The sequence below is a fragment of the Oncorhynchus nerka genome, linkage group LG9b (genome assembly GCF_034236695.1).
Source record: "Oncorhynchus nerka isolate Pitt River linkage group LG9b, Oner_Uvic_2.0, whole genome shotgun sequence".
In the NCBI taxonomy this organism is placed as follows: domain Eukaryota; kingdom Metazoa; phylum Chordata; class Actinopteri; order Salmoniformes; family Salmonidae; genus Oncorhynchus; species Oncorhynchus nerka.
In genome coordinates, this window is record NC_088424.1 from 6545719 (window position 1) to 6557929 (window position 12211).

Genomic DNA, 12211 nt, shown 5'->3' on the forward strand with positions numbered 1-12211 from the left:
ATGGCAGTTGGAACCAAAAATCTCAGATTTGGATTCATCAGACCAAAGGACAAATGTTCACCGATCTAATGTCCATTGCTTGTCTTTCTTGATCCAAGCAAGTCTCTTCTTCTTATTGGTGTCCTTTAGTAGTGGTTTCTTTACAGCAATTCGACCATGAAGGCCTGATTTAAGTCTCCTCTGAACAGTTGATGTTGAGATGTGTCTGTTACTTGAACTCTCTGATGCATTTATTTGGGCTGCAATCTGAGGTGCAGTTAACTTATCCTCTGCAGCAGAGGTTTTTGTGACTGCACTTGAAGAAACTTTCAAAGTTCTTGACATTTTACATATTGACTGACCTTCATGTCTTAAAGAAATGATGGACTGCAGATTCTCTTTGCTTTTTTGAGTTGTTCTTGCCATAATATGGATTTGGTCTTTTACCAAATAGGGCTATCTTCTGTATACCACCCCTACCTTGTCACAACACAACTGATTGGTCCAAACGCATTAAGAAGGAAAGAAATTCCACAAATTAACAAGGCACACCTGTTAATTGCATCTGGTTGAGAGAATGTGCAAATCTGTCATCAAGGCAAAGGGTGGCTACTTTGAGGAATCTAAAATCTATGTTGATTTGTTTAACACTTTTTTGGTTACAGGGGTGGCAGCATCATGTTGTAGGGTGCTTTGCTGCAGGAGGGACTGGTCCACTTCCCAAAATAGATGGCAAAAAAAAAAAAGATTATGTGGCTATATTGAAGCAACATCTCAAGACATCAGTCAGGAAGTTAAAGCTTGGTTGCAAATGGGTCTTCCAAATGGACAATGACCCCAAGCATTCTTCCAAAGTTGTGGCAAAATGGCTTAAGAACAACAAAGTCAAGGTATAGGATGGACATCACAAAGCCCTGACCTCAATCCTATAGAAAATATGTGGGCAGAACTGAAAAAGTGTGTGCGAGCAAGGAGGCCTACAAACCTGACTCAGTTACACCAGCCCTATCAGGAGGAATGGGCCAAAATTCACCCAACTTATTGTGGGAAGATTGTGGAAGGCTACCCAAAACATTTGACCCACGTTAAACAGTTTAAATGCAATGCTACCAAATACTAATTGAGTGTATGTAAACTTCTGACCCACGGGGAATGTAATGAAAGAAATAAAAATCTTAAATTAATCATTCTCTCTACTATTATTCTGACATTTCACATTCTTAAAATAAAGTGGTGATCCTAACTGACCTAAGACCTGAAATGTTTACTTGGATTAAATGTCAGGAATTGTGAAAAACTGAGTTTAAATGTATTTGGCTAAGGTGTATGTAAACTTCCGACTTCAACTGTATGTGTTTCTTAAAGGCAGTAACAAACTGTTTTGCTGCCAGACAAGGTTCCTCTGGTAGCCAGGTGTAGCAGTGGTAAGGATTCACTCCATGGTGCTGAAAAGAAAGCTCTGCTATTGGGACAGCATGATGTTGGTTCTAACAGTTTGTCACCGTTATAGTGCAATTCATGTATTGTTTAGTGTTGTGTTGTGACTTTGCTGGCATGCATCCCAATTTAGTTTTTTGTTGTTTGCCCCACCAAGATGCACATGCTAAAATCACCACTGGCAACATTGAATCTATAAACTTTTTAAGTGAAGACAGAGCAACAATTATTCTCACGATATCACATTGCTAGTGTCAGTGACAAATGTCATAGCTATGCAGGGCTGGGTTTGGTTAAAATCCTAGATGGGAGACCAAAAGTTAGCTGAAGCTAAATACATTTTCCATTAGGAGGTTTTACCCGGCGTATTGTTTTTTTTCTGATAGTGGATATAACATTGAAGAGCTGACATTGTTTTAAAGGTACAAGTTCAATATATTTGATACAAGGTTTGTCTTTGTGGAAATGTGGTGACCATGATGACATAGTCCTGTGGTTGAAATTTCACCCTCAAAACAATAGTTTATGTTGATTACTTTTTTCAAATGCACCGTATTTTCCACATAGAGTCTACCTCACAATACAGTGATAAATTACTGTGAAACAACACTGATTCAACCAGTTTGTGCTGTGTAGGATGGTTCTATTGCACTTGCGATTATCTCCAGTACTTCAATTGAGTTGAATGCACCTTTTCATTTGTTCAAACCTTCACGTGGCCCTCTCCCTGTCAGCTATTACATTATATTTGGCTATTGGATATACAGTGTGGTGGTGGTCCCATCAAAATCCCTTCATTGTCCCCCTTGTCGAACTCAATAGTTCACGACGTTCAACAATAGAGATAGCTGTATTGTCGCCGACACTGTATGTAAATCTTGCATACAGTTATAAGAAGAGTGACTTCTGTGGTGGGCTGTACACTCTCGGTAGAAGCCACAACGTAGGCTATTTGCCCAAATGTTACTGTTGGCATAGATTGTTGGAGCTCAGCAGATCTATACCCTGACCTACTCAGAATGCACTTATTTCGCTTGTCCTCCGAGCAGCCACGTCTTGTATGTGACATTCATAGGCCCTACCCTATATTGGGATCAGGGCTAGGATGAAAAATGCATCCATTCTGCAGCCAGCATATGTGGGAACTCCTTCAAGACTGTTGGAAAAGCATTCCTCATGAATCTGGTTGATCTATCCAAATTGAATCAACCAGGAAACACAATCCGGACAGCCACTGTTTTCCATCAGGGCCAGACAGATTAGTGGGAGGATGAAGTATTTATACCAAAACACACATGCACTCAAATGTCCAACATCATGTCCATATATCAGAACTGCCCTCATGGAAGTATTCTCTGGTGGCAGGCAGATATTGCCCTTACCTATGCTTTAGGGAATGTATGCTCTGGCAACACTCATGACTCATGCCACAACTGGCCTGTAGGCTTTGTGCTCCCTAACCCTTCTCTTTATCACATGATCTTGGGAGAGCATCATCAGTGGCCTTCAATGTACTATTTCACTCTCAATTAGCCTCTAGGCTTACTTTTTTAGAATGGCCTGTAATAGAATGTCTTTGTGGAAATTTGGTGACCATAATCCTGTGGTTGAAATTTCACCCTCAAAACAACAGTTTTTATGGTTGCTGAATTTTTCAGAGTCCAGTGTATTTTCTACGTAGATTCGACGTCGCAATACATTGACAAATTAAGTTGAAACAACATTGATTCAACCAGTTTGTGCCCAATGGGTTAGCTATTACAAAGTAAAGTAAAGACATTTCTGACAAAGTGGCGCTGTCCAACACTTAAAATGTCTAATGGTTAAGCAATAACAGGACTCTGGTAACCATATTCCAGGATCTTATTGTCCAGTTCTCTTTCAAATTAAAGAAACCACTTATAAATATGTAACAGAGTTAAGAATGTACTGTAAACTCACTCCACAGCTAGCTTAAAATGTCGCCGATGGAGCTATCGAATAGATATTTTCCGACAGCTCAAACGGTTGGTATGTTGTCAAGGAGGGGGGCGGTCACGTGTGTTAGCGAACAGAAAATCAGTGGTTTGAGTTTGATATGGGGACAGGGACAGTGGAGGAAGCTATACTGTTTGCAGGACATTGATGTCTGTTTCAACGAGACGATTCTCTAAAGGTGGATATTGTGTCACACAGCCAGATGGGCATCTGAGAGTCTTGATCTAAGTATAAAGATCTGATTGGTTGAAAGACCATCTATTGGCAAAAGATTACTCTCCCCGTGTAAACACGGCCTCTTAATGCCACTTTCACCGTGATTTTTAAAAACTCATCCTTGGTAAACATGAAATCATCAGTCAATCTTGCATGCTTCCAAACATTGGAGTAACTTGAGTATTCATGCTGAAGCACACAATGCCTAATTTATTTTAATGAAGAGGGACAGGTCAGACACACCTGCATCTTCCCCTGGGCACCGGATAGAACATTTGTTATTAAATAATCACTTAGGCTGCGTTTAGACAGACAATTCTGATGTTCACACAGGCAGCCTAATTCTGATGTTTTTTTCACTAATTGGTATTTTGACCAATCAGATCATCTCTGAAAAAGATCTGATGTGATTGGTCAAAGGACCAATTACTGGAAAAAATATTCAAATTGGGCTGCCTGTGTGAACGCCCTCAAACTCACTTAACAGCGACCCCAGTGTTGAGCTGAGCGCAACAGTAGTTCCGGGTCACGGCACTACTGTAAAGGACGTCACACTGCTTGTTTAGCGAGTACCGCTTACTCCTGATTCGGCTCACACAAGGCTCAAATCCAGGACCTCCGCGTTGCCAGGACAAGTGACCGTCGTCCTGAAGCGTCTTAACTGTCAGCACAACCCGAAAAGCAAGCAATTCAACACTTTAGGGTGAGGGGTAAGTTTCACACATCCTCATGTGTTACACTTAAAGGGTGAGGAAAGAAAGATGTAATTTTGGAACTATCCTTCCAAATGCATCACTTTGTAGGGTGAATGTCACTGAACTTAGCCACAGCCAAACTCGATCCACTTCAAAAGAAAGAGTGCTCTTTTAGATGAAGTCTTATCAAGAAGATGAAACAAAAAAGACCCATTCCATATCCAATGTATTTTCTAGCGGTAAATTGACCCCTTTATACAGTGTTCCTTGTACTTTTGCCTGTGGACAATAAGGAAATTGAGGCTGCCATCCTCAATGTGTCATTGGAATTTCATCACACTCAAACTGAAACTCAAATGATTTTGTAACTGCGCTGAGAAAATACACTTTTGGAATAACTTTTGTTTAGTTAATTTCATCCAATTGACATTGATTTACTTGAAACGTAAATCCTTGTCAAAACATTACAAACATACTTTCCCTCAGTACAGGGTCCTAAAACAGGTTTCATTGAATTTCAACTAAAGCATCCACAGTTCACCAACCTGAAATAAGAGACAAATTGAGTTACTCACAGAGGCTAAAAGCCACACCGGTTGTGCTGACCTTAAATTCACCTGAGCGCCAGAAGGATAATCGCACCATAACACTAGTCCACTAAGCCCTCACACCCAATCATCCCATTGGCTGAACGACAGTGGTTGCTATGGCAGCAGTCTAAATGTGCATGAGCAAAAGCACAAGGTAGATTTTATCAAGAGATGGATGACTGGTGTAGATTTGATTTTCATGTTGCATAAAGACGTTTCAGTACAAAAGTCCTCCCCAGGTAATTTTGTGCAAAATGGTCATGGTTAAACTGCAGGAGTTATGACCAGTATTCAGTGCCAAAGTGAAACAGTTGAGAAATTGAGATCAGAAGGGAGTGTACAGTGGGCAGTCACTAATCAGGATGTGACCAAGCCATGTAGTAGTAAGTTCCTCCTAATAAGATAACCACTGCAAATTCTAACCAAAACCGAGTCAAATCATGAAAGCAAAAAAAAACTTTAAAAAACTAAACCACTCCAGGTTTTAATTTGTAGTTTCTCCTAAATTCTATTGTTCTTCAACTCCATTTTCTTCAAACTTTGAGGAGACATTGTTACCAGTGATCTGACCAATTCACCACGCCTCCTGTAGTTGCAGCAGATAGGATGTAATAAACACCATATCTGCTTGAGCCACGTTGTCTTGGGTCTGTAATCTACAGTGGACAGCAATACTGCCTCATGGATGGAGAAACCCACCTTATCTTCAGTCAGTCCCCGTGCTCTAATGCCAAAGAACAAGACAAACGAGACATAGAAAACAGGCTTAAGTATGAGTCTACAGCCTCACACTATCATCATGCCTGGTTACTTAAAACCTTTAGCCATTGTTCCATGGCTGCTTTGGTTGCTTAGCTGAATATGGTTAAATGTAGGTTCGGGCTGATCCTAAATCAGTTGTTAAAAGGCATGAGGTAACCTGAGCTCTACCACCTGACCACCATGTGATTGGCACAAGGCCCCCCAAGCAACTAATACCCCTCTGAGATAGAGGAGAGCTCTGGGAACAAGAGAAAGAGTGAGAGTGAGAGAGCGAGTGAGAGTGAGAGAGATCGAGACAGAGAGAAAAAGGCAAAAAGAGAGAGAGGGTAAGTGGAAGGATAGAACATGGGGCGTAAGGAAAAAAAAGAGGGATTAAGGATCATATTACTAACATATACAGTAGCAGACAAAAGTTTGGACACAGTTGGATACAAAAATGTCCAAGGGACATGGGAGAGTTTGTTCGTATTGGTACCCAGGGTTGGAGCCACTTGTCAAGGTTGTGGGTGCCCAGAGATGTCCCACTCTCTGGGTGTGTGGTGAGTTTATAAGGAAGTAGAGAAAGAGGAAGGTTATTCCATGATAGCTCTGTATATGAGAGGCTCGATATAGTCTTCTCTGTAACGGGAGTTGATGACTCGCTGTCTTTTGGAGCCCTGCTTCACCTCCTCCGTGAAGATCCCGTCTAAGCGCATGTCTGATGCCTTGGACTGAAGGAGTGAGAGACACAGGCAATGAGAACGTTAGTGACGGTTTAGCTATGAGTTAAGGTGGCGCCATTAAAAAGGTAGTATCAACACATCATAAATAGAATTTAAAAAATACATTTACATACAATACCAGTCAAAAGTTTGGACACACCTAATCATTTCAGGGTTTTTCTTTATTTTTACTATTTTCTACATTGTAGAATAATAGTGAAGACATCACAGCTATGAAATAACACATATGGAATCATGTAGTAACCAAAAAAGTGTTAAACAAATCAGAATAGATTATATATTTGAGATTCTTCGAAGTAGCCACCCTTTGCCTTAATGACAGCTTTGAACACTCTTGGCATTCTCTCAACCAGCTTCATGAGGTAGTCACCTGGAATGCATTTCAAATAACAGGTGTGCCTTGTTAAAAGTTCAATTCCACAAATTATGTCCTCCTTCATGCTTTTGAGCCAATCAATTGTGTTGTGACATGGTAGGGGTGTATATAGACTATAGCCCTATTTGGTAAAAGACCAAGTCTATATTATGTCAAGAACAGCTCAAATAAGTCCATCAAGCCTAATGAACCACTTGGTTTCCCCCAGAGGCTAATATTGAGAGACTTTGGCAATTGAGGTTTCAACCAAAACCATTATATGTGGCTCTGATTTCTTTGTTATAATTGGCTATGAGCAAAGTTCCTTTGATTAAAATGTTTTCTTCCAGAAATACAGCGTATTGCTTTTTTATTCTAGGTTACACTACTGCCGTGCTCTACTATCCGGCTGCCTGGATAAAGCACTAAATAAACTTCAGTTAGTGCTAAACACGGCTGCTAGAATCCTGACTAGAACCAAAACATTTGATCATATTACTCCAGTGCTAGCCTCCCTCACTGGCTTCCTGTTAAGGCAAGGGCTGATTTCAAGGTTTTACTGCTAACCTACAAAGCATTACATGGGCTTGCTCCTACCTATCTTTCCGGTTTGGTCCTTTCCGACATACATACCCGTACGTCACAAGACTCAGGCCTCCTAATTGTCCCTAGAATTTCTAAGCAAACAGCTGGAGGCAGGGCTTTCTCCTATAGAGCTACATTTTTATGGAATGGTCTGCCTACCCATGTGAGAGATGCAGACTCGGTCTCAACCTTTAAGTCTTTATTGAAGACTCATCTCTTCAGAGTGTAGTCTGTCCCAGGAGTGGGAAGGTGTATAGAAAGGCACTGGAGAAACAAATCACCCTTGCTGTCTCTGCCTGGCCACTTCCCCTCTCTCCACTGGGATTCCCTGCCTCTAACCCTATTACAGGGGCTGTGTCACTGGCTTACTGGTGCTCTTCCATGTCTTCCCTAGGAGGGGTGCGTCACTTGAGTGGGTTGAGTCACTGATGTGGTATTCCTGTCTGTGTTGGCGCCTCCCCCCATTGGGTTGTGCCATGGCTGAGATCTTTGTGGGCTATACTCAGCCTTGTCTCAGGATGGTAAGTTGGTGGTTGAAGATATCCCTCTAGTGGTGTGGGGGCTGTGCTTTGGCAAAGCGGGTGGGGTTGTATCCTGCCTGTTCGGCCCTGTCCGGGGGTATCATCGGATGGGGCCACAGTGTCTCCTGACCCCTCCTGTCTTAGCCTCCAGTATTTATGCTGCAGTAGTTTGTGTCGGGGGGCTAGGGTCAGTCAAATGTTATCTCTGGAGTATTTCTCCTGTCGTATCCGGTGTCCTGTGTGAATTTAAGTATGCTCTCTCTAATTCTTTCTCTCTGAGGACCTGAGCCCTAGGACCATGCCTCAGGACTACCTGGCATGAGGACTCCTTGTTGTCCCCAGTCCACCTGGCCGTGCTGCTGCTCCAGTTTCAACTGTTCTGCCTCCGGCTATGGAACCCTGACCTGTTCACTGTGATTACTATTTATTGGTCATTTATTAACATTTAAACATCTTGGCCATGTTCTGTTATAATCTCCACCCAGCACAGCCAGAAGAGGACTGGCCACCCCACATAGCCTGGTTCCTCTCTAGGTTTCTTCCTAGGTGTTGGCCTTTCTTGGGAGTTTTTCCTAGCCACCGTGCTTCTACACTTGCATTGCTTGCTGTTTGGGGTTTTAGGCTGGGTTTCTGTACAGCACTTTGATATATCAGCTGATGTAAGAAGGGCTATATGAAGACATTTGATTTGATATTGCATTCATTGTAAATCATAAAAATGAGTGCTGTCTGTGAAACAGGAAACTGGGCATTAAAGATATGGATTATGTTTTCCCTTGATCGATGGCTTCGTCAATGACTGGTTTATGTTAGTATTACTGAATGTAAGCAGTGTAATGAATAACACAGGCACATTGATACCTATCGAGTAATCCAGTGGGTTTGAGCAAAAAGAAGTAATGAAAAAAGCAAAAGAAAATCCCAAAAAGATCTCTAAAAATGCATATGGCCTACAGTATGAGTAGGGAGCGTACACTTAGTAAGTTGCCCTACTTAATATCCTCATTGCAACAATATTTAATGAAAGGTTTTCCAATGTAACATGATGCCTATTTTGGGATGATGCCTAAATTAAAATGTATTTTATTAAAATGTTAAGTGTATTAAGTAGGCCCAAGTCATTACAAATTTTGCTCAAGAAATACAACATAAGTCATCCAACAGCATTAGGGGTTTTGATATCAATTGAAACGGCAATATACTTTTACTTTAAAAAGTATTTTCACGTGGACATATTGGGGTTTTCCTCTCATTTTAGAATTCTCAGACGCAGGTGATCTTATGATAACTAAATCCTTCTTTAAGTAATAACCACATACATTTCTCCATCTGGCAGAGACACATGGAAAAGGCAAACAAAGCTGCACAGTTCAAGGCTTGGCATTTCTGCCCGTCCTTCAGCAGATGTTATGATCCTCCGCCAAGGCCGGGTGAGGAGTGAGGGCCCCCGGCCCAACGGTGAAGCTCATCAGCCAGTCGTGTGGCTGCAGGTGGCTCTCTGCCTGCCTCCCTCCCTGCCATCTGAACATAGTCCTCACAGCAGGTCTCTCTCTGCCCTACAGAGACAGAAACCTGACAGAACTCTCTCTGTGGTTGTAGTGCCTGTACATCTCATGAAAGGTTAGCTTTCCTGGGTTTTCAGTGCTAGTTTTTCTCGACAGTGGACTGGAGAGGGAAAGAGGGAGGGGAAGTGAGGAATCAAGGTGTGGGTGGTAATTGGAGCTGAAGTAGCTGCATCATGCCAGGTCTGCTTCAGTGGTAGAGGGGAGCGGAATCAGGCTTGGGGAGGAAGAGCACAATGGCCTAGTGTGGTGAGCACAGGAAGTGTGGTACATGGGACCATGGCATGACTACTAGGATATAACTAGAACAGAGTAGAACACACACAATACCTGGGAAACATTCAGAGGTCGACCCAGGACATAAATCAATTTAAGTTTGGGCAGCACTCAGTTGAGAGTGAACGTATCAATGTTCTCTATGTTTTTAGTGTATGCAGTTTGATGGACTGACAGTTTTAAATGTGTGTGTGGTGAGAATGTGCAGTATGTGTATATGATCCTTTTAATGTAAGGTGATGCCAAAGAAAAATGGCCATCATAATGGCATACGTTTTGTTACCCTAAAGGCCAATTTCCCCCCCCCCCCAAAAAAAATGTACAGTATATAATGAATGATTATTACATATCGCATCCCCTGCTTGTAGAATAATGACACACTGAATGAACCAATTACAAAACGATTCCACTCCCGTACAAGATTGTCTGTCACTCACTTGCAGAGTTTGAGTAATTTCCTTTACATACCCACAGAGTTAGTCTATGGCTGCCCAATACTTTTACTGGCACCATGGCGTCATACACACAGTACAGCAACTGACACGCCTAGAAAGCTAGAGTAAACTGCTCATCGAAGAAGACAAGAAACATCGCAGAAAGTAGCACCCTAAATTTCCCGTTCAAAGAACACAATGTTCTGAGACACTGATCTTGATTTCCAACAGGGAGAAGAACCAGAGAACTGTTATCTTCAACGAGAGGGAAAAAACGTTATTCTGAATAACTTTCTTTTCGTATAGTAGTAACTGTGCTGATATGCCATATTAACATAGTCAAACACAGTCCTTGTAATAACACTAGCAACTATGAAATCTCGGTCTCCCTTTCATGCCATTTCAGTACCAATTGCAATCCATAATCCTTGCACCCAAGACGATAACTAATGTTTCAAAGTCTTTGGCTTATGAAAACATTTTCAAGGTTGTTATTAGCCAAATGATGTCCTGCAAGGATGAAGTGGCCTTCTCTGAGTGACTGAATGACGGTGGCACCGGAATGCCTGTGACTAGAGTGAATGACACGAAGAGAGGACATGGAGAGTGGTAACAATCGAGTCCACAGCTTGGCCTTGGATGCCTCTATTCTTATTACGCTCTTATATGCAATTATCTCATGGGACCTAATTTGCAGGGCTTGGTAATTCTGTTGGCAGCTTCTCTGGCTCTTTAGCCTCGGGCCAGGGTGAGCTGCCATGCACCGGGCAAGCCACCTTTGGAGGAACACTCGTCTCGTACAATGATACGATCCAAGTGTATATCTTCTGATATACACTCACCGGCCAGTTTATTAGGTACACTACCCCGTTCATGAAAATGGATCACTCCACAGTGAGTCACGTGGCTTGCTTTGTAAAGCATGCGTTGAGGCATTCAGTTACTGTTCAATTGATTGTTAGACTTGGCTAAATGAGTGACCTAAGCAACGTTGAGTGTGTATGGTCGTTGGTACCACATACAGTACCAGTCAATAGTTTGAACACACCTACTAATTCAAGGGTATTTCTTTATTTTTACTATTTTCTACATTGTAGAATAATAGTGAAGACATCAAAACTATGAAATAACACATATGGAATCATGTAGTAAACAAAAGTGCTAAACAAATCAAAATCATTTACCAAATAGGGCCATCTTCTGTATACCACCCATACCATGTCACAACACAACTGATTGGCTTAAACGCATTAAGGAAAGAAATTCCACAAATTAACAAGGCACACCGGTTAATCTCCGGCCTCAGTTGCCTTGTTCCCCTAGCATGTGAAGGGCACTCCAAGATGTGCTCCAAGATGGCATAGCAGTTCAGACGTCTTTTGTCCTCGTCTTGTCGTGTCCCGTATATATATATATATATATACAACTTTTTTTCACATACATTTTTTTAATTTTCCATAAACTCATCTTCAAAAGATTCTCCTGCAACACGCCTCACCAATTTATATTTATAAAAAAAAATATTATTTACCTCAAATCTGTAATCCTCCAAGAAGCTAGCCAGAAACTCCAAGAAACTAGCCAGAAGCTAGCCAGGAGCTAGCCAGGAGCTAATCCAGAAGCTAGTTCAGAAGCTAGTTCAGAAGCTAGTTCAGAAGCTAGTTCAGAAGCTAGTTCAGAAGCTAGTTCAGAAGCTAGTTAGCTTCTTTACTGGCAAATCGTTAGTATTCAGCTAACCACGGTTTGTGGTCATCAGCTATCCTTTAGCTCGAAAATCTATCGCCAGTTTTGTACGGCGCAGCGCGGCTCGGAACGGAACATACCGGACCAATTTCTCTCCATGTCCCTGGATTTCAACCACTAACCCTGGACATTTGTTACGAATCCCTTTTGGCCCGACAGTCTAGGGGGGATGGTAATGAGACCCGTAACAGAACTCATGCAAATTATTATTGTGACAAAGTAAAAGTGTGCACGAAATAACCACGACAACAGAAATCTACCGTCAAACTCTAGGTTTATTTATAAACACACGGTAATGGGGGGAGCAGGAAAAGGGGCTGAGCTGGACCCAAGGAAAGAAACAATAAGTATTCAAAA

At 41.8% G+C, this 12211-nt stretch overlaps 1 protein-coding gene and 1 long non-coding RNA gene across 2 annotated transcripts in view; one reads left to right on the plus strand and one right to left on the minus strand.

Moving 5' to 3' along the window:
• Positions 1–4531: 4531 nt before the first annotated feature.
• Positions 4532–12211, minus strand: part of LOC115114195 (lysine-specific demethylase 4A-like) — a 48887-nt gene continuing 41207 nt past the window's right edge. Inside the window, exon 22 of the mRNA XM_029642259.2 lies at positions 4532–6366. Within this exon, the coding sequence (XP_029498119.2) occupies positions 6229–6366 (138 nt within the window). The 3' untranslated portion in view covers positions 4532–6228. The remainder of the gene's footprint in view (positions 6367–12211) is intronic.
• Positions 5893–8619, plus strand: LOC135565671 (uncharacterized). Its single transcript, XR_010461767.1, has 3 exons — positions 5893–5982; positions 7713–7839; positions 8120–8619. It is a non-coding gene; the product is annotated as an uncharacterized LOC135565671 (long non-coding RNA).